The 22,001-nt window shown below is 47.6% G+C and overlaps 1 protein-coding gene across 3 annotated transcripts in view; it reads left to right on the top strand.

Moving 5' to 3' along the window:
* Window positions 1–13,638, top strand: part of EPHB2 (EPH receptor B2) — a 129,805-nt gene extending 116,167 nt beyond the window's left edge. For all 3 annotated transcript variants that reach the window (XM_086625563.1, XM_086625564.1, XM_086625562.1), the window contains exons 10-16: window positions 1,192–1,314; window positions 1,756–2,003; window positions 2,440–2,655; window positions 5,424–5,573; window positions 9,828–10,018; window positions 10,373–10,528; window positions 13,530–13,638. In XM_086625563.1, coding sequence (XP_086481689.1) covers window positions 1,192–1,314; window positions 1,756–2,003; window positions 2,440–2,655; window positions 5,424–5,573; window positions 9,828–10,018; window positions 10,373–10,528; window positions 13,530–13,638 — 1,193 coding nt within the window. The remainder of the gene's footprint in view (window positions 1–1,191; window positions 1,315–1,755; window positions 2,004–2,439; window positions 2,656–5,423; window positions 5,574–9,827; window positions 10,019–10,372; window positions 10,529–13,529) is intronic.
* Window positions 13,639–22,001: the final 8,363 nt, after the last annotated feature.

Genomic DNA, 22,001 nt, shown 5'->3' with positions numbered 1-22,001 from the left:
TACAGCTTGTGGTTAGCAAATTGCCAAGGTGCAGGGAGCCTGAAAGCCCTGGGAGCATTGCAGCAACTCCCCTGAATCCTACCAGCATCCTAAATGTAGAGCTGGGAGTTGTGTCTCTGGTTCTGTGTCGGGCTCCTTATTTAGTGAGCTGTGAGCTCTGCTCTCCAAATACCCCCAATTTTGGGGCAAGCCAGTGGCCAGCAAAATGGCCATAGGAAGGGGAGAACTGCAGGACACAGGTAAGAGCTGTCCCATGATGTAGGTAGTGTGCAATGTGGCATCAGCAGTCCAACCTCACCATGGCCCATGGCCATTGCCTTTCACATAAACATATTGTTTTGTCTTCTGGTTGGCCTAGAAGGAAGAGCTTGGCTTTTGCAATTTCCCTAGTGTCCCCTACAGCTTGTCTTGGCCACTTTGAGGCTACCAAGAGGGAACCTAGCCTCAGGCAGGGTTATCTGTCAGGAGAACAGGGGCCTGGACTGTCTGTCCTGCTTGCACTGCCCTGGAAAGGGTCACAGACACCCTCGTGGAGAAGTGAATCTGGCTGGGTGGCTGTGTCAGCGACCTAGAGCTGCCTCCCCTATAGATCTCCATTTAGAGAACCAAGAGCAGCGTGTGCCTCAGTTTACGTCCTGAGGTGGACCCTCACCGTCTCCTATCTTGAGTGCTAAGCTCAGGTGTCCTCCTCCAGTTTCCCATGCCTCTGATGGGATGGTGTGCTGCAGCAGAAGCAGCAGGCCCGGAAGGCCAGTGGGGCAGAGCTTTAGTCTCTGCAGATGATCTTCTTGCAGCGTTGCAGCATAGTGGGTGTGGTGTGACATTGTTGTGCCTGTGCACCAGCTCCCAAGAGCAAATGCTTCTCTTGCTTCTCCTCTGGATGCACTAAAGCCTAATCCTGCTGCGGAGAAGGTGTGGTTGTCTGTGGTCACAGTTTGCAGTTGTAGCTAACGGTGCAGCCCTCCAGTGCCCCAGCAATGACCAATGGGCCAATACTCGTTAGAATCCAGCTTTAATCGTTCTGTCCATGTTCTGTCTCAGACTGCTTTGCTGTGTCTGCTTCATGCCCTTGATTATGTGACTTGCTGAGGTTAAGAAGACCCTCACACAAAGAGGTTCCTCTTTTCCTTCGTGCCAGACATCAGTTGTTCCATTTGCATCTGTCTGACTCTCTCCCTCACCTTTATGCAGTGACTCCGGGGATGAAGATTTATATCGATCCATTCACCTACGAAGATCCCAATGAGGCTGTCAGGGAATTTGCAAAAGAAATCGATATCTCTTGTGTCAAAATCGAGCAGGTGATCGGGGCAGGTAGGTGAACTGTGAATGTCTGTCTGGCCTTCAGCAGCACAGTCTCCTTTGTGGTCTCAGGCTTTGGTGAGGATTTAGTCTTACATGTTTGGGGAGGACTAGTAAGGACTAGTATCAGTAAGGTCTTATACTTAGCCCAAGCCTGGGCTAGCAGGAGCAAGGTGGTCCAGTGCTGGAGGAGCAAGTACATCCAGTGCTGGAGACATCTGCCATAGTTCCCATCTGCCTATAGTCCCATGTCCAGTGCTCCTCATCAATATGAGTCCACCTGAAGGGAATCTTTGGTGTGGGGTGAAGGAGTAAGCACAGATCAGATGGTGGGTGTCAGCTCAGGGACATCCAGGGTGGGTACGTTTGGAGCCCTTGGGAGCAGGATTCCTCGGAGGGAAAGGCAGAGGTCTGGAAGGCTGACGAGCCCTACTTGTTTCCCTCTGTTCACAGGCGAGTTTGGTGAGGTGTGCAGTGGGCATCTCAAGCTTCCTGGCAAAAGAGAGATCTTTGTGGCCATCAAGACCCTGAAGTCTGGTTACACGGAGAAGCAGAGACGGGACTTCTTGAGTGAAGCCAGCATCATGGGGCAGTTCGACCACCCCAACGTCATCCATCTGGAGGGGGTGGTGACCAAGAGTTCACCAGTCATGATCATTACTGAGTTCATGGAGAATGGCTCACTGGACTCCTTCTTGCGGGTATGAGATCCCAGGAGCATGCAGCTCCAGAGATTGTGTTGGGCCAGAGGAGGACTGAAGGGGAAGGTTCCCTTCCTTGTGCCAGTATAACAGTGCCTTTCACTGCCCAGCATCACTGCCACTGGGGCAGCTGCTGCATGGAATAGATAGGAATAGATTGCCCCTTCTGAACCCTCCTGTACAAGGTGTGGCAGATATGCCACCTTTGAATGACAGCAGCCATCGGTAGTGATGCCCATAGGGTGTGTGATGGTGACTTCCAGCTCCTGTGAGCTCTCCACTCTCCACCCTCTTGCCTTGAAAGGGGACTTACATGCCTGTGGGATAGCTGTGTCTTAGTATGCAGCGTAGAAAGAGGCTACTGGTGGTTTGCTGGACCACAGCAGGCTGTGAATTCACTCCTCTCATGTGGACTCTTTCCCTCTCTTCCCCTAAGCAAAACGATGGGCAGTTCACAGTGATCCAGCTGGTGGGCATGTTACGGGGCATTGCGGCGGGCATGAAGTACCTGGCTGACATGAACTACGTGCATCGGGACCTGGCTGCCCGCAACATCCTGGTGAACAGCAACCTGGTCTGCAAAGTGTCTGACTTCGGCCTCTCCCGTTTTCTGGAGGATGACACCTCTGATCCCACCTACACCAGTGCACTGGTAAGGCTGCACTTCCAGAGGGGGAGGGATGGGTGGTGAAGGAAAGAGTCAGGGAGAGAGGGGGAAAGGGGGACATCCCCCCCTTGATGTGGGGAGCACTTTTTCAGGGTGCAAGCAATGGAAATAAGGTGCCAGCTGGGAAAGACCAGTGAAATGAACCAAGTAAGATTTTCTCTTGCAAGAGAAGATTGTAAAATTTTGTAAGATTTGTCTCTTGCAAGATCCTGTCCGGTTGTCCAGTGGCTGTTGATGGGCCCTATCGTAATTCCTGTGGATGACTGAGCCTTCTTCCAAACGTGTCTGTGAACACATACATGTCCCTGATAAAGCCCTTAGTTGGGATCGTGCATTATGCCCACCCAGCGTGGCCCAGCTGGGGCTCTGCTGAGATGCTGCCCTCACAAGTTTGTTGCCAGAGCAGCAAGTCTGGTGGTTTTTTACCATCACTGTCCAGTCATGCTGCCCTGCTGTCTGGGAGGCCGTGATCCTTTTTAATGTCACGTCACAGGCTCAGCCCCAGGAATGACGGACTGAAGTGTGGATGTGTGCTGGGTGAAGCCCTGCGGTCCTAGATACTCATCTTCCAGAGAGTCTTTCTGAATTAGACAGAGAAGCGTTCCCAGAAATGGCTTTATGGTCATGTAACAGCTTCCCAGGAATGCCATGGTTGCAGTGACACAAGTGCCACATATGGCCTGTCTCAGGCTACAGAACATGCACCAGGACCAAACGATAATTTGGGGACTTTGTTGTTGTTCAGTCAGGTTGCAGCCAGGAGTTCTCATAGATACCATTGTTTGCAAAGGCAGACAGCATCGTGCTACAGCATTGCTACAGGATCAATGCCTACATACAATGCCTGTGACAGGACTTCTTGGAAATAAGTGTTGGCAGAGCTGGGGCATAACCTGTAGGAAATCATCTCTCCCAGATCTTTCGAAGCTGCCAGTGATGAGGTGTCTGCCATAGCTCTTAGTGAATTGTAACAGTAGTCGAATACCTAACAAACACCTAAAATGTGCACTTTTATTCTCATCTGAACTTGTGTGGCTTCAAACATCAACCGTTTGATCTTATACAGTCGTCCCATGGCTATTAGAAACACTGGCAACATTTATTTTTCACAACATGATCCTTACATCAAATTAACTTTACCCTTGTTAAGCTAAATACATGGGAGTTTCTAGTGTTTACTGCTGGTTTCTATTCCTGTTGTTGTGCCTGCAGTTTTTCTCTCTTGTCATCTCTAATTTATTCTTCTTGAACAGTGGGCACTGTAGCAGGACATATATTATCTGCAACGAGAGAATACGTACACCTACTATAATAGAGTACCAGAAGTAATAGCATCTTTCTCTTCAAATTGCACCATCCTCGAACTTCCCAACATGCATGAGTGTTATTATAATTATCCCAGAGACCTTGTGTTCGTGGATGGGTGACAGCCACAAGCCATGGCTTGGGAGGTTCGTGCTGGACCTTAGGAAAATGTTGTTCTCCATCAGGGTGGTGAAGCCTCGGTTCGGATCACCAGAGAGGTGGGAGGTCTTACTGAAGTGAGTGCCCACAAGAATCCTCCAAATACACCCAGTCTGTAATTTCTACTTTAAGATATCTTTTTTAGCCGTTTTTTAAACCTACTGCTTGTCAGGAGCTCTAAGAGTATGCCTGATAGAGAGGACATCATGTTTGATATGGAACGCTTGGTCTCCCCCTCTTGTGGAAAACAAAATTTTGTCTGAGGTTTGTGGCTGTGAGAAGATCAAGAACGTTATCTTTTTTTAATTATTCTAGCATCTATAGGGTCTAAGCCCTCTAAAGTCCTAGGACACCCTTAATAAGACATGGTAGTTATTCATTGACAAAATGTTCCTTAATTTTCTCACAGCCACAAAACACAGACAATTTTGCTTGTTTTCCAGCACAGGGGAAGATTTTCCCTTCTGGAGGTCCTTTGAGTTGTGAACGCCTCAAGTCCAAAGACCCTGGTGGAAAATCAGGAGGCTGCAAGGGCTTAAGCAGAGCATTGCAATTCCCGTTGCCTCGTGCTGTGTACTCCACTCTTGTGCACTTCTGTGCATGTGGAGAGTCCTTCTGATTTCTCCAGAGCTGCTGTTGCCCAGCAGGATCACAGAGACCCCAGTGTCCACCTGGTCCATCCCATTTCCCACCAGTGGCCAAGCATGCCATACTAAAGAAGATAGTCACTCCGTCTGTCTCCAGAAACGGGCAGGATCAAGACCTACTGGTTCATGTATATATCAACAACCAGACTGACACACAGTGCCCACGATGGGCAGTTGTCATGCTGAAGACTGCTGTAGCAGTAGACAGGTGGACGGAGCTGGGCTTGTTTAATATGAAGAGGAAGCTGAGGGGACACCTATAAATGACCTGCAGTACTTGAAGGACAGTTATGAAGAAGACAGAGCCAAACTCCGTGCAGTAGTACCACATGATATAATAAGGGGCAATAGACAAAACTGTGGCTTGGGAGGTTCAAGGTGAATGACAGGTAAAGCTTCTTCCCCAAGAGGGTGATGCAGCCCTGGGACAGGTCACCAGACAAACGGGGGGAATCATCGTCCTTTGAGGTTTCCCAAACTTGGCTGGACAAGCCACAGCCATTCTGGTCTATTGTTAGGGCTAGTCCTGACATCCCTTCCTTCTAGGATTTTACCAGCATATTGGAGGCAAATATTTTGGACACTCATCTTTTTCAGTTACTCTTGCTGTTTCTGTTACGGTCCTCTGCTTTTTTCCTGCAGGGTGGGAAGATCCCGATACGGTGGACAGCACCAGAGGCAATTCAGTACCGAAAATTCACATCGGCCAGCGATGTGTGGAGCTACGGAATAGTCATGTGGGAGGTGATGTCGTACGGCGAGCGGCCTTACTGGGATATGACCAACCAAGATGTGAGTTGTTAAGAAATGAGGAGCAGAAACACTGAAATTGAGAGCATTGCAAGGCCAAAGCATGGCTATAGCTAGACTCGGACTGTGGCATGTCCGGAGCCTTCTCTGTCTTGGGAGATGTGTCCAAGGTCAACACCTTTGGAAGGAGTAACGGACATAACTTTGGCTTTTGTTCTGGTCCCACTGTGCTGCTGTGGCAGAGGTCAGGTACTGTACAACACCCACTGCAGTAGGACAGGGTTAATGTGAGCACCCTCACAAGTGGTGAACAGATGCCCAGGAGGAAAGGGAGCAGCAAGCAGATCTTCCTTTGCAGGAGACTGCAGGTATTTGGTGAAAGTCTGTTATAGACACATAGAGTCATAGAATGGTTTGAGTTGGAAGGGACCTTTAGAGATCATCTAGTCCAATCTACCTGCCATGGTCAAGGACATCTTCCACTAGATGGTTGTTAAATCTCCCATGGCAAGCTTGGACTGTGGTCTGTAAGAAGCCAAGCATCTTGTATGCAGCTAGAAGCCAAAACCACAATGTATTTCAGAACATAGAATCATAGAATCACAGAATGGTTTGGGTTGGAAGGGACCTCAAAGATCATCTAGTTCCAAGCCCCCTGCCATGGGCAGGGACACCTTCCACTACACCAGGTTGCTCAAAGCCTCATCCAGCCTGGCCTTGAACACTGCCAGGGATGGGGCATCCACAGCTTTTCTGGGCAACCTGTGCCAGTGCCTCACCACCCTCAAAAGGAAGAATTTCTTCCTTAGATGTAATCTAAATCTCCCCTCTTTCAGTTTAAAGCCATTACCCCTTGCCCTGTCACTACATGCTCTTGTAGAAAGTTCCACTCCAGCTTTTTTGTGGGCCGGCTTTATGTACTGGAAGGCTGCTAGAAGGTCTCCCCAGAGCCTTCTCTTCTCCAGGCTGAATAATCCTAACTCTATCAGCCTGTCTTCACAGCAGAGGTGCTCCAGCCCTCGCATCATCTTTGTGGCCTCTTCTAGACCCACTCCAACAGCTTCATGTCGTTCTGATGTTGGGGGCCCCAGAGCTGAACGCAGTATTCCAGGTGGGGTCTCAGGAGAGCAGAGCAGAGGGGCAGAATCTCCTCCCAGGAGGAGATTGAGAGGTGGGCCTGTGCAAGCTGCAGGAAGCTCAACGAGGCCAAGTGCAAGGTCCTGCACATGGGTCGGGGCAATCCCAAGCACAAGTGCAGACTGGGTGGAGGATGGATTGAGAGCAGCCCTGAGGAAAAGGACTTGGGAGTGCTGGGTGAGGAGAAACTCAACGTGAGCCAGCAATGTGCACTGGCAGCCCAGAAAGCCAACCGTGTCCTGGGCTGCATCCAGAGCAGCGTGGGCAGCAGATCGAGGGAGGGGATTCTGTCCCTCTACTCTGCTCTTGTGAGACCTCAACCTGGAGTACTGTGTTCAGCTCTGGGACCCCCAACACAAGAAGGACATGAAGCTGTGTGAGCAGGTCCAGAGGAGGCCACAAAGATGATGCGAGGGCTGGAGCACCTCTGCTATGGAGACAGGCTGAGAGAGTTGGGGCTGTTCAGCCTGGAGAAGAGAAGGCTCTGGGGAGACCTTCCAGCAGCCTCCCAGTACCTAAAGGGGCTACAGGAAAGCTGGAGAGGGGCTTTGGACAAGGACATGTAGTGATAAGACAAAGGGCAATGGCTTTAAACCGAAAGAGGGGAGATTTTGATTGCAGTTGGTACTGGCAAAGCAGCAGGGAAGGGCTGGTAGAGAGGTCACACTGGAGGTGCTGTGGGACTAGAAAACTGCTGCTCCAAGAGAGGGTGAGTGGCAGGTCCATGACAAGCAAGCCAGGGTCTGAGGTGGGGCCTTTGGCGGGGTTTAAGATGCACTGTGTCTTCAGGCACAGAATGGCTTAGGAGGATGCTCCAGACGCTGATATGTGTGGCCAAAATGCTGGGCAGGCTGACCCGAGACAGATGGGGGCTGGCACTGCTGCTGTCAAAATGTACCAGATGGAAGGAGTCCTCCCTCTCCTTTGCACCTCTGTGTGGACATGACAGTGCCCACTGGGGCTGTGAAGGTCCAACCTGAGGCATCGGTGGTGTGCTTTGTGCTTCGTGCAGCTCCTGGCTCCTGTTCAGGGATTCTCCCAAAAGGCACAAGCTGTCCCCTCTCCCACCTCTCTGGATGGCAAATCTATCTGGGACAGAGGGAGGGGAAGCATGGTAGGAGCAGGGCTGGGGAGGGTCATCACGCAAGCATCAAGAGTTCATCTGTGGCTTGCCCCTGACAAGCCACCCGCCTTGCTGCCATCAGACACATCCCATGAGCGGGCACTGGCTGCGCTCTCCATCTCCTCTCACCCCCCAGCCTCCCCAGGTGCTCGCACCCCGGGGTCAGGGGGCTAATCTGCAGCAAATTTTGCAGGGAAGACCAGATGCAATTAAATGGTGACAGCTTCTGGGCTGCAATGTCCTGTGGCAGAAGGAGGGGAGGAAGAGGCTGGGAACAGGCACCGTGCAGCAGGCTGTGCCGAGGAGACAGGCACAGGCTCTGCCATCCCGACTGGCTGAATCGGTGCTACCACAGCACAGGGGTTGCAGCAGGAGAGATCATTCAGGGAGGAGGTCCAGGGGAGCAGGACAAGGGAGAGGGATGGCAGAGAGCTACCTGTACAGAGGAATGCCAAGGCAGGGAGAAGGGCAATGACACCTGGTTGCAGGAAATGCTTGAAACTGCAGGTGATAATGAAGCCTTAACAGGAAGGGAATTGTCCTTTCTGAGAAGGGCATTCCCCTAACACCCTCCCCTTTGGCTCAGAGAATTGATGCAGAGATTTTTCTTGCATGCCAAGGGCTGGATTAAGGCTGTGAACAGGCAAAGGTGCTAAGATATCATCTATCTGCTCCAGGCATTAGGGACTCACTTGCACTTGGCCTTGTTGAGCTTCTTGCAGCTGGCACAGGTCCACCTCTCAAGCCTGTCAAAGTCCCTCTGGATGGAATCCCTTCCCTCCAGTATGTTGACCACATCACAAAGGTTGGCATTGTTGGCTGAGGCCAAGTGCTGAGTGGCACTCAATCCCACTGTCCATGTCAGTGACAGAGATGTTAAATAGAGCCAGTCCTGATACCGACCCCTGAGGAATGCCACACATCTCCACGTGGACATCAAGTCGTTGGCCACAAGTCTTTGAGTGCAACCATCCAGTCAATTCCTTATCCACCATGTGGTCCACCTGTCAAATCCTTGTCTCCAATTTAGAGACGAGGATGTCATGTGGGACAGTGTCAAAGATTTTGCACAAGTCCAGGTAGATGACACAAGAAGCTGTGCAGCTCCATCCTCCTTGATTACCCAGGAGAGAACAGAGAGCTACAGGTGCAAAGTGACAGGGAGATGGGGTTCCCCTTGAAGAAGATCTTCTAGCCCTTGTGCATTTACTGTTTCTACTGAACATTGCAAGACCAGGCATTTTCCCAGCTCATGTGGTGCAGTAAGGAGAGACCAAACAGGCAGCAGCCAAAGCCTTCTTGCATTGGCCCACAGAGCCGCAGCGTGGCATAGGCGAGGTGTGCTGCAACCCTTCTCTGCATGCTGCAGCAAAGTTCTCCTGTGCCTGGCTCTGCTGACCAAGGTCTTGGTCTTCCCCACTGTGTGCTTCAGTTTGCATGTACACAGGACTGTGGGGACATCAAGCTCTTGCTGCTGTCTCAGCACACCCAACCCTGTCCTGTGGTGCGACACTGTCGCCTGGAAGGACTAGGTTGTGGGCAGGAATAGAAAGCACCACTGGAGGAAGGAAAACACAGGGGCAGCTTCCCCTGTCTATAACTCATGACCAGACCCTTCACTGGATGGGGATGTTCTTCTCCCAGTGAGCTGCTGCATTGCGCTCTGTGACTCACCTTTCTCCTGCCTGGAGCTGTGGGCTCACACATCTTTCTCAAGGTAGCAGGGATGCTCTCTTTTCTCACATTAGGAGACTGGTGGGCATGGCTCGTCACAAGTAGTCAGCAAGGCTACATGTTGGCTGAGCAAGGCTGACATCACCTTTCAGGATGACATGAGCAGAGGGCTGGGAGTTTGAGAGTAGTGCATTGCTGCAGGACAAGGTGGCTGAGATGATAGGCAGCAGTCAGTGCAGGCAGAGCAGCCCCGCTGCAGTATGGTTGGCCATGCCAGTCACCCTCAGGATTCAAGAAAAGGAACTTTATGAATTCAGTAGGTTTTATTGCCACTGTATTGATCTCTTTTTCTCCTCTCGCAGGTGATAAATGCTATTGAGCAGGACTATCGACTGCCACCACCTATGGATTGTCCAAATGCCCTGCACCAGCTAATGCTTGACTGTTGGCAGAAGGATCGAAACCACAGACCCAAATTTGGGCAAATTGTCAACACCTTAGATAAAATGATCCGAAATCCTAACAGCCTGAAAGCCATGGCTCTCTCCTCTGGGTATGTATCTGTCTTCCTCTTGTCCTTTGGCTTCTATTTGCAGATCTGCTGTCCTTTGTGTCCTGGTGGGCACCATCCTTGCATCAATCTAGCCTAGCTATTTTGGAGGCAGCTCTAAAATCCCATTGATGGCTCCTACCTCTCATGTATGACTTCATCTAGAAAGATTTCTCTGATGCTCTACACCATCCTTCCCTCAGTTAAATGGAGTGCTTTTTGGGTGGTACTTCTTAATACGGTGCGGCGCAGGTACTGTGAATGATGCTGATCCAGGTCGTTCCAGCTTATGGAGGGTGCAGAAATACACGTCCTTGCTGCTGCTTCTTCTGTTCATTCCCCATTTCTGTGTTTCAGGATGAACCTCCCCCTACTTGATCGCACAATCCCGGATTATACCAGCTTCAACACTGTGGATGAATGGCTGGATGCCATCAAGATGAGCCAGTACAAGGAGAGCTTTGCCAGTGCTGGCTTCACCACCTTTGATGTAGTATCTCAGATGACTGTAGAGTAAGTGCACAGGCTTCTAGTCCCAAAGCACAAGGAAAAGTCTCAGTAGTTCAACAACGATTGGTCATTACTGAATTAGTTTTTATTTTCACATAACGTAGTTTTACTTTTATAGAATCTGTTGCTTTGTGGACCCACTTTTAGTCCATTCGGTTTCTGCATAACTTCTCTGTTCTGCAGGCTCTGTCTTGTCTCCAGACTGTGTGTCTGTCTGTCGCTCTGTATCTGCAGAATTCATTTCCACACTATCGTGCTGCATGTCCCCGCTGGGAAAGCAAAGCCCCCCACAAGGGTCTCCAAAACCCCAGCATGGAACAAATGGATATTTCAGGCCAGCATCAGACAATTCTCCAGCCTCTCAAGAGCACTTTTAGACGGCACAGTCCTCTTGGATGTATGGCTCATTGGTGATGGAGACAAGCACGCTGCAAACAAATTTCTGCCTAAGAAAGGCCTCTGAAAGTCCAGATGGTTTCAAGTTTGTTTTGAATTGTCCTGCATCCACTAAAAACGTCCCTCAGTGGCAAAATCCTAGCAAGTTCTTTAGAGAAAGCAGGCAGCTGAAATCCATTCTTGGTGGTTTTTCAAATCCCTTGGGGCCAACTGGGGCTTTGATGCCTCTGGTGAAAGATCTGTGGTTGGTTGCAGTCAGCTTTAGAAACCCTGCCTAAGAAAGCACCAAGTATTAAAGCCATCTGTAAGTGCTACGATGTCTCTGTGCCTGGTAACAAGGAGGGGTTTTGGATTTGGTGCCTAATTCCAGACTTTAAATCTACCAAGGAATCAGAATCCATTCATGCAAACAGCCAAACTGACCTTTTCTGACTTTTTATTCTTATTTGCTGCCAGGAGATTCACATGGCAATTCTGAGTGTTTCAAGTGTATCTGTGGTACAACTCCAAGGCCATGGGAATGACTTTGTCATACGCTATAGGCTGTGTTCATACAACAGGAAGAGGGTCCATAAAATCTAAAGGACAGGGAAGAAGAACTTTAATCAAACTGGGACATCACACCTGCACCACAACCCAACCCTGCCTGGGTTGTGCTATATATAACAGCAAACAGTTCTGCAGGCAGTCCAGCTAATGACGTCATTTTTTCATGGACATGCTCGGTGTCCCTTAAAAGCCACTTCTCCCAGTTCCTTACCGTGTCCCTCACAAGATCTTCCAAGTTCTCTCCAAGTGCCTTCATCACAGTCACAAGGGTATCCTCAGTTCACGTCCCCACCAGTTTTGACAAACCTCCCTTCCACATTTCTCACCTGCTTGGCTGGCCATAATAATAGAACGATACTCCGAGTCCATTTTCCTTGGGAAATCATACTGCAACATTACTTGAAATCACCTTCCAACATTCACTGGTCTTTGCAGAAGTAGATAATCACGTCAGTAGAGCTGAATTCCCATGAGGCGCTGTTTTCCTCAAATATACCTAGCCAGCAAAGTGTAAATTTTTACTGGAAACTGCTTCAGTTTGCTGAATCCACATGGTTTCAACACTGACCTACTTGAACAGCTTCTCACTGGTTTGTCTGCAGGCTGAGACACCTGGGCCACCAAACGTGCTATGTTCAGGGCTAAAAGCTTAGGAAGCACAGGGCCACAGTCTTATTCTGGCTTACAGACATGAGTGAAGACTTTGGGCTTTGTTCCAAATCAGAACAAAAGCAGAAGCCCAAGCGCCAGACTTGTCCAAGGAGGAAAATTCCCTAGCTCAGCACATCTGGCTGGGGCAGAGCAGGGAATGGAAAGCCCTTGCAGCAAGAAAAGCAGTCGCTGTGAAGGACACCATCCCGGGTGCTGGAGATGGGTACTGTGCTAGCAGTTTTCCAGTTGTTTTGCTGAGCAGGAGTCTGGGTGACAGCAAAGCTGTGGCTTGAACGTTCACTCTCACACCGATCTCAGAGGGCATGGGCTGAAGCGTGCTCCAATGGTGTCCAGTTGATTGCCACCAGCAAGAATGTGTAAATCTATGGCATAGCCCCTTGGACAGCTTGCTTTCTCCATGCTGCTTTTGTTTGAACAAAGAGACAAGGTCTAAAGCAAGCCCTAAAGCAAGCATACAGGCTTGCTCATGCTAGAGGATTTTTTCCCACCTTTCCTTGGAGCTCCTGTTGGCCCTCTTTTGCCCATTGACGTCCACTCTAAAACAGGCAAGGATTTTGCCACGCTTTCGCTTAAAAGTCTGTTCCTAACACACAAGGAAGGAGAAAAGGCAACTGCAAATCCTTAGCATCAAGTGTGGGACACGTCTCATGAATGCCATCTGTTCCCTGATCAGAAGAATTCATGACTGAGATTTATCCACCAAGAGGGAAATGAGTGGCAAACTCAGCTGAAGTGATCAAAAATAGGACCAACACAGAGTCACACTCATGCTCTTGGCATGACCTTTGTTTTTCCCAGATGTTTAATACATATGAAAAATAGAAACAGTGCAAAAATCAGATTGCCATGATTTAGCACAGAGGATAAGTAGCAAAAGTTTGTCACTTCATGACCTCATCAGATCAAAGCAAATGTAGGCAAGAACAGCCATCATCTGCACAGAGGGAGTGAGATTCACACTGATGAGCGTGCAGCACATCCTGTTCATCTGTCTCCAGGGATGGAAAAAATGGGTTACTGTGTCACAAAATGAGAGAGAGAATCCAAACATGCAAAGAAGGAAACAAAACTGTGCAAGGGTGGAAAACCTAAGGCAAATCCACTCACCAGCAATGAGCCTGTGGTATTTGGTTTCACACTCTCTGTTGAGGCTTCCAGTACTCTAGGGGTGCTGCAGGGAGGGAGCAAATGCAAAGATTGGGAGAATAAGCCAGGAAGAGTCAAAGAGAAGGAGTCGAGGTCTCACCAGGTTTGCATGCATTTGTTGCATTTATTCCATAAATCTGCAACGACCATGATCCAGGGGGATGTTCATACGTGGGCTTGTTCTGCTGTGAGAAAATGTCTTCTGATATTTATGTGGTGTTTGTTTCTTTTCTTCCCAAAGGGACATTCTACGAGTCGGGGTCACTTTAGCAGGACACCAGAAGAAAATTCTGAACAGTATCCAGGTGATGAGAGCACAGATGAACCAAATTCAGTCTGTGGAGGTTTGATAGCTACGAGTCCTCCTAGTCCTCTTCCTTGAGGCCCTGCTCCCCTTTGCCCCTGTATGTCCGAGCTCCAGTTCTTGAGTGTTCTGCTTAGATGAGAGACAGGCAGCTGCTCTGAGGATCATGGCAACAGGAAGAAACGGCCGGTCACCAGTAACGAGAATTCGCCAAGAGCTTCTAGAATTTAAGCAATGGAAAAAGGGAACAAAAAAAGACAACTATTTTGAAAAACAAAGCAAAACAAAAAACTATGAAATATTTTTAAATAATAATAAAGCAATTGCATTCTTGAAAAGGGCTCCAAGACCAATGGGAGTCTCCAAAGGGAAAGAGCAGCTTCATCTATTTCCTCTTGCACAAGGCTGCTGCAGCTCGGCCCAGACACCTCTGGAGCAACAAGACTTTTTCAAGACAATGAATGCAAAGAAAGGTCACAAGAAGCACTTCTCTTTCTCACATGAGATGGCGGCTCTGGGAATGTCGTGCACCCGGCAATCCTTCCTGAAAACCCCTGTTAGGATATCAAAGGGGAGAGAGAGCTGACGCTCTTTGGTGCTGTGGAACCAAGTGCATCTCAGAAATTGATGGACTTCTTCAAAAGCTGAAGACTTTTTTTAAAAAAAAAAACAAATAAACTGAGACTACAAGAGGCTGTTTCTGACAAATGAGAAGGAATCTGTAATGCTTGGGGGGGGTGGGGATGGGGAAAACCAATCCTTTTTACATCTCTTATTTTCTCTTGTCATGGAACAGTTTTGTGACTGACAATTTCCTAAGGGTCCGTCCATCCACCCTCCAATGGCATCATTGTCTCATACATATCATATGCACAAGACTTTTAGTGATGTCCTCACTAGATGCCAATGATCTTTTCCCTGAAGACTTCCCAAGTACAGTATGTAGTAGTTTTTGATTACAAATGCTGACTTGTACCTTTATTTTTCAGTTGTCATTGTTGGGAGATTTGTCCTTTTACTTTGTTCTGTTAACACCAGCTTGTGAGTTTGGAGTTGGAAATTTTCAATTGGTTGGGGTTTTTTTTTAATGATAAAGTAATGACATCTCCAAGCATCATATCATTCAAGAACTCAAATCCCTTCCCTGTGGAAGGAAAAATTGCATCTTACTGACAATATGCCAGGAGAAAACTTTTTTTATATGCACATTTCCTCCTGTTGGCTTGTTTGTTATTTTGCAATTTGTCATGGCCCAACAGGTGTTTCTAACTGTTGGGTTTCCAGTTGTTTGCCAAGATGAAATGACCACCTGCTCGATTCAGGGTTGCTGGTGCAGGGGTGAGCAGCATCGCAGAGGATTTGTGTGGGGTGTTTTTTGCAGGAGGGAGGGAAAGACAAGGGAGGGCAGATGGGTTGTGGAAGGGAATGATGACTCCACAGCTGGTTGTCAGAGCCCTTTGGAAGTGTCTGACTGCTTAGAGACGTGTCAGATTGGTGCACGTACCACAGACAGGCAGGGTGAGCCTGCCCAGTCCTCTAAGAGGAGCTCGTGGCACATGGTTTCTCTGAGTCTCAGTTGTGTTAGCTGCCAGGTTGTGGCTGGTTCACTACAGTAACCAAGCTCTGCGGATGTGCTCTGTGCCCTTTGGGCACCCAGTCCCTTCGTTAGACAACGAGCTGGTGGCTCTGAGGCAGCTTCAGTCTCAGCTGATTGCCTCGAGGAGAACCTGGGACAGCAAAGGCAAAAAGTCTGATCTAGCAGCCCAGATCTCCAGAGGCAGAATGCTGTGGTTGAAGCTGAATGGTCGATCAGTGGATTTACAAGTAACTGAAATAAATACTTTAGTTACTGACCAGGTCTTTGGTATGTGTAAATACCACCAACCAAGCACAAGGGAGATGCAAATAAGAATTGGACTTGTTCTCCCTCTTCAGCACCACCTCGTATCGTTTTAAACATGCCTACCACCACCCACCTCTGGCCACGTGTGGCATATTTCCACACATCTCCTGGACGTGGACAGCATAACTTGCGTTTACAAGCCCTTGTCTGCCATTGCTGTGTCATTCGTAGGGTCATCCACTTGTTTTCAGCAGCATGGGGTGTGAAGGCATGATCATTGGAAGCTGGTTTGCTGTATTTTCCAGGAGATGAATCCAGGAGGAAGTGTGTCTGCTGTGAATGAAACTCCTAAGCTATCCAGACCTCTGTGGCCAGACATCATCTGCCTAGACTGCTTGTAAAATATGAGGCCATTTACAAAATACTTAGCGTTTTCCACTTTCAGACCAGATCCGATGATGAATCACTTGTGAGTGGCAGCAGACCATTCCTTACCAGTGGGAGATACTCCTCTGCTTCGCTCTTGCACTGTCCCAATGTTTGGTGCACAGCTTCAGCAGCAGGGGCTTGAGCTGGAGGAGTTTTCCCTCCAGCTTCTATTCATCTGAAATCTCTAGTGCAGGGTTGTATTTTCCTTTGTCTACAGTACTTCCGTGTTCTTGCATCCAGAAGCGCGTCGGTAGCCATGTGAACATCAGCAGCAGGTGTGTGCTGGGCACGCGGTGCCTGTTGTGTACTCAGTGTCTGCAGTGCATGCCCTCTGACGGCAATGCCGTTGCCGTACATCTCTTTCAGATGGCAGAATATGATGTAGAGTGAGGGGTGAGTGGACTATAGGCATGTTGTACGCAGGTGGTGCCTGGATGTAGTCGGCTGTCTGTCCTATACCCAGCCTGGTTTAGCCTGTGTGTCTAGTGAAGGGATGCTTTAATGTCCTTGTCTTTAAAAAGCACCGCTCCTGGTCAATGGACTCAACTTTTAGAGAGCAGCATGCACAAATCGATGGTGTCAGCTAAACCACATGAAGTGCTTGCAGAGGGCACACCGAGAAACAAGAAGCTTCTCCGTGCGCTCTGTCCTGCAGAAGAGCAGAGCAGCAGTGAGGGCTGCTCACATCGTGCATCTCCATCTCACATTGTCGCTGCAGTGCTTTGACAAGGAACAGTTGTCGGTCTTTCCCAAAGGCACGTCTGAAGCTGTCTGGGGGCAGTCCCGGGTGAGGGAAGCATGGTGCTGTGCCAAGTTGTCTACCCACAGCCGATCGACTACTTTATGTACAAGAGAGCTTTGCAGGGAGAGCCGTCTGTCTAGAAAACTCACCAGCAAATTCCTGTGAGGCAGCCATGTGGAAGGAGCACATGATGCCCTTCATTTGTCCTTCCCAGACAATTCTTGACTGTTCTCTGCCATCCCTTACATTCCTGCAGACACTAAGGAGGAGCAATGGCCAGGCAGCATCCCTTCAGAGCCAGTCATTATTAGACAGGGCTTGGAAGGGCACTTCAGGTCTTCTTCATTTGGAGACATTTTGTCTTAATGCACTGAATCTCCTCGCTGGCTAGCATTAAACACATCTACCTACCAGACCCAGCCCACTGTGAAGGACAGGACCATACCAAGCTCAGTGCCACAACTTACCGAAGCTGTGGCAGCTGTCTGCCGGACAGAGAAAGCACATCCTTGTTTCTTCTTCTGACCAAAAATCACATGGTGTTGGTACTAAAAGTCACATATTCCCATTCCCATCTGTTTATACCAGGCATTGTTGTGAGATCTGTCTGTATTTGACTGTGTAAGACTGATGGAGAACTGGATCTAAAATAGCAATGATCTATAAAACACTGCAATTTTCTGCATCCCTCAAGTTCTCTTGAGAGCGTGAGGAACAAAGTTCCTGTAAAGTACTTTGGTTTTAAGTGCCTCTGGAGCATGCTTCAGTGGAGGGAGTGGAGTCACTGAAGTGACTTCAACATATTTGTTCCATGGGTATCAAATGTACTGCTATGAAATATGAGTTTAATGATAAAATTCAACTTCATGCCGAGGACACTTAACAAGGGGAAAAGGCACTTGCTAACATTGACACTGTGAAATACTGTTGTGCATGTGCATGTGTGCATGTGTGAATACTTAACAAAAATTACCACAATGAGATTTTCAGGCAGCTTGTTGCAATTTTCACATTTCCCCTCCACCCTTCAAGCTACCTCCCAGACCTACCCTTCTCCTCCTCTGTTTACCACTGTCATCTGCTGCTGTGGGTCACCCATGTCTGGTGACGGCACCCAGTAGGAGAGCTGAGCAGGACGCTTGGTTGAAAATACTAAGTTGGTTGGCCAGTGACAAGTTCAAGTCATGCAGAGTATCATGGGGCAGAGTGGAGAAAGCGAAGCATATGTGCATAGTAAAAAGTTAAAAGAGTGTCCATGGTAGTATGTTTAGTGCATCATTTTCAGCTGTTGCCACCAGCCCTTTACCTGAGATTAACAGCACCGAGGTGTGCCAGGCAAAAGGAGAAACAAACTTGTAGGATACCAGCATTGCCATGAAGAACCACTGCCCTTGCTGGCTGTGGGACACAGAAACAGGGCACCGTGGACTGCGCTCCTCCGCCCCAAATTATCTTCCCCTCTCCCTGGTAAAATCTCAGAACTACCTTTCATAAACTTAATGGAAATTTGTGGGTTTCAGCAGCTGAGGAACTGTGTTGCTACAGTCTGGTTTCTTCTCTCCGTAGCATCCTCACTGCCGAGCAGTAGCTTTAATTGGCAGTAATCCACGCACAGGGCTTCCATGTGATCTGGGTAAATGGGACTGTCACAGAGTTTACTGGTTATGCAGTATTAATTTACTATTATAATTCAAATGTAGACTTTTACCCCACAACTCCATGCCAGTCATCTCATTAGCATTGTCGAACCAGTATGCACTGGTATTAGCAAGAAGAGAACCATATGCAGGGAAGCATATGGAATAGTACCCCGTGCACGGCTGGGGAGGAAGCAGTGTGACATCTTCATGTAGCTCTGGCTTGCAAAATCTGCCATGCAGGGACCTTTGGCCAGCCACAATAGCAGAATCCTGCTCTCTTCATTGGCTGCTTAAGAACTGCCCAGTGCAGAGTTGCCTCCTGGTCTGGCATTTTGTGAGCTAAGGAGAGGGGATGTTTTGTCAGTATTAGGTGATGGCTATACGAATAATGCTTTTCCCACATCCCTTGAAGTTGCTCTTTGAATTGGTGTTAAAGGAAAGGTTCTTTCCCAGTAATGATCACACAGGCTGCAGATTAGCAGTGGCTTGTAGAGAAAACCACTTGGTGGGTTTGAGCAGTTGAGAAAACTTCTTGTTCTATTTTCCAGGCTGATTTATATGAAACCTGGAGTCAGGGCTTGAACTCTGCTGCATCATTAACAGTTGTATCCTCTGATAATATAATAAATCTGTGGCTGCCTTGGATGTCTGAATCCAAAGTGTCTGGAAATATCACTGTTGTCTGGTTTGTTGTGGCAGAGATACATTTTTAAATGTATTTCATCTTCCTTTCTGCATATCTAACTTCAGGCTAATTCAGTGTAGGTCTTTTCCATCTTCAGAAATTTTACATAGTTACAAGTTCTTCACGTGTAGGATTCAGCATTTCTTTAAAGTTATATGAACAACTAATATAGTACCAACTTCATTTTTATATTGTGCTGGCAGTTACTCAATGCCATTAAAGGCATCCTAAAAATTATCTTCTTTGCTGTGTTCCCCTCCTTTTACTCTGCAATCTCTAGTGAGCTGGTGTTTGACATGCTTTCAGCTCTAGGACCAAACTCCTTTCTGTCAATCAATTAAACCAAATGACATTTCCTCGGAGTTGTGTGATCTGAGCTGTACCTGCTTACAGTCAGCACAACGACATTCTGTCTGGAAGCTCTAGTCTGTGACTTGAGCACTGGTCCTATCTATTCTTGATGTTGGTTCCACCATGTTCACAATTCAGTGCAATTCTACCACTGGTTGTCTGATGAGCAATTCCCAGCGAAAAATTATCTTCTGTATTGCTGATTCATGAGCAATTCCCAGAAAAAAATTACCTTCTGTATTGCTGATTCATGAGCAATGCCCAGGAAAAAATTATCTTCTGTATTGCTGATTCATCTTGTCATTGCTGAGAGCTGCTAGAGTTCTCCCACTATGCAGATTATACAGGGTTTTTTAAATGTTCAGTCACTTTTTGGCCTTGTCTTTAGTCTTCTCTAGGATGACTTTTCTCGTTGTAACTGTCAAGCCCTCCCCAAAGACAGGACACAACTTTGATCTGGGTTTGCTTCCATATGTGTTGCAATCTTCCATAGTTCTCCTAGAAAACTCTCTGCTCTGTGCAAATATTTCCTGGAATTTACCTTATTGCTCTCCCTCTGTTATTCCTGCCAGCTCCACTGACAAATGTTATTTGCAGAAATTTGGGACTGGAAGCAAGAAGTCCTCTCTCCCCACAAATCTTTGTTTGTCTTAATCTGCATTCTCAACTGTCTTATAATTGATTCAGAAGTTTATCTCCCTTTTTTTTTTTTTTTCCAATTCTGTAAGAAATTTCTCTGCAGTTCTGTGCTTTGTAGGAGTGTGGCTCCAGTCCCACTTCTGTAGCACCACACGGTCACTGACTTGCTCACTCCAGCCACAGACTGTAGATATTCATAGTGCCCCTGATTGTCAGTCCTGCAAACAAGACAGAAGACTTGACCTTGCATCCCTCATTTTTTTTCAGGAAATCCATTTTGCCTTCATGAAAAAAGAACAACAAATGTTTGGTTGATTCTTTTCCAGTTCTTTCATTGCAGTAAATTGCAGGAATTTTTCAGTTGCCTCAACTGTCGCTTCTACTTCTACCTCTAAGGTCAGTCTTCAGGTCCTGCACAGGTGTCATGCTGCATCCTTTGATGATTCCTGCTGAGTCTGGGAGGGAAGGATTAAACTTTGTCGAGTCTTGAATAGCCAGACAGCAAAAACTAATGGAAGGAGTTCAAGGAGACTAGGGAGAAACATGTTATTCTAACCTGAGGTTTAAGCTGACAGTCAAATCACCCTTTTCCCCCAAATTGCTTTTCTTCTGCACTTCCATCTCACTGACTCCAGTTTGCAAGTGAGCTGGTTTGTGAGGCTGACAAAAGCACCAGACCCGAACTGAGTGATGCCTCACAGCCATTGTGGACACCAGCCTGAAACAGATGTTGTGGCAAATCCACACGCTTGCTTGGCCTTTGCTAGCAGAGAAAAATGTGAAGTCTCCAATTGGTAAAAAATATTAGCACTCAGTAGCCTTCACACAAGAATGTTGTTATGAGCCAGTAAATCTCCGATGTGTTGGTTTCTCAAATGCTGGTGATACTTTTGTTCTCCTCAACTCATAAGGGATACACAGAAACTAAGAAATATATAGATGTGGGCCTCAGGAGCAGCAGAAGTCTTTGGGAGAAATAAAGTGTCTACATTTAGCCTGTATCTGGGACTAAAAAACAGCCAGCTGTTCTGTTACCCAGTGACCCCTCCCCAGTTGAGAAGGGGAATCAGGAAAAGGAAGGAAGATCCGTGGGTTGAGATAAGAACTATTTAATAATTGAAATAAAATATAAAATGAAAAATAATAATGATAATAAGAATTACATATGCAGACAAGTGATGCATGGTGCAATTGCTCACCACCCCTTCACCAATGTCCAACCTGTTCCCGGCCAGCAATCCCAGAGCAGGAAAATCCCGAAACCACAATCTTGGAATAGAGAGAGCAGGCCTCGGGAGCAGAACGACGGGTGAGATCCTCCAGGGATGGCGATCACTGAGAATGAGGGACCATCCTCAACAAACTTTCCAGTTCATAGTGAGCATGACGTTACATGGTACGGAATACCCATTTGCCAATTTAGGTGTCAGTCGCCCTGGCCATGCTCCCCCGGGTCCTTGGACATCTGGGTGGTTAGCAACAATAAGTTGAAAAGTCCTTGATCACTGTGGATATCTGCATACCACGACTGGCTACAAACCAAAACAAACTGTCTTATCGACTTAATTCTCACCCAGTTGGGTGCTGCAGTCTTCTTAAAAATGCAGCTTACTTCAGAAACGTAGCTTTTTTGAACAGAAAATTGATCCTATGATTCTATCCCAGTGAAACCAGGACAAAAAGATAAATAGATGTTGATTCTTGGTCTGGCAGAGGTAGACCATGATGATAAAAAATTTCGTGCCATTAAATCAGGCAAGATATGAGTAAGGTGAATAAGCAGCAGTCACTATTTCTCACAATAAAAGCACTAAGGCAGGTGAAGTAGAATATTTGGCACAAAGCACAATGATTGAAGGGCAGAACTCATTGCTGGAGGACACTGATACCAAGCACTAGATGGATTCAGAAGATGACTGGACAAATTTATGAAAAAATACTCTCCTCAACACAAAAATACCTCTTCCAGTTTTTCTGGGTCACGAATGCCTGGGGGCATGGAGTGTATAACAGCATTCCTACAGCAGTTCTTTTATACCGTCACATTCTTGGGACTGACACATCTTAGATCTCTTAAAAG

Source organism: Tauraco erythrolophus, chromosome 23 (genome assembly GCF_009769465.1).
Source record: "Tauraco erythrolophus isolate bTauEry1 chromosome 23, bTauEry1.pri, whole genome shotgun sequence".
NCBI lineage: Eukaryota > Metazoa > Chordata > Aves > Musophagiformes > Musophagidae > Tauraco > Tauraco erythrolophus.
Note: the sequence above shows the minus strand (reverse complement) of the source record. Positions and strands in the feature narration are given on the sequence as shown.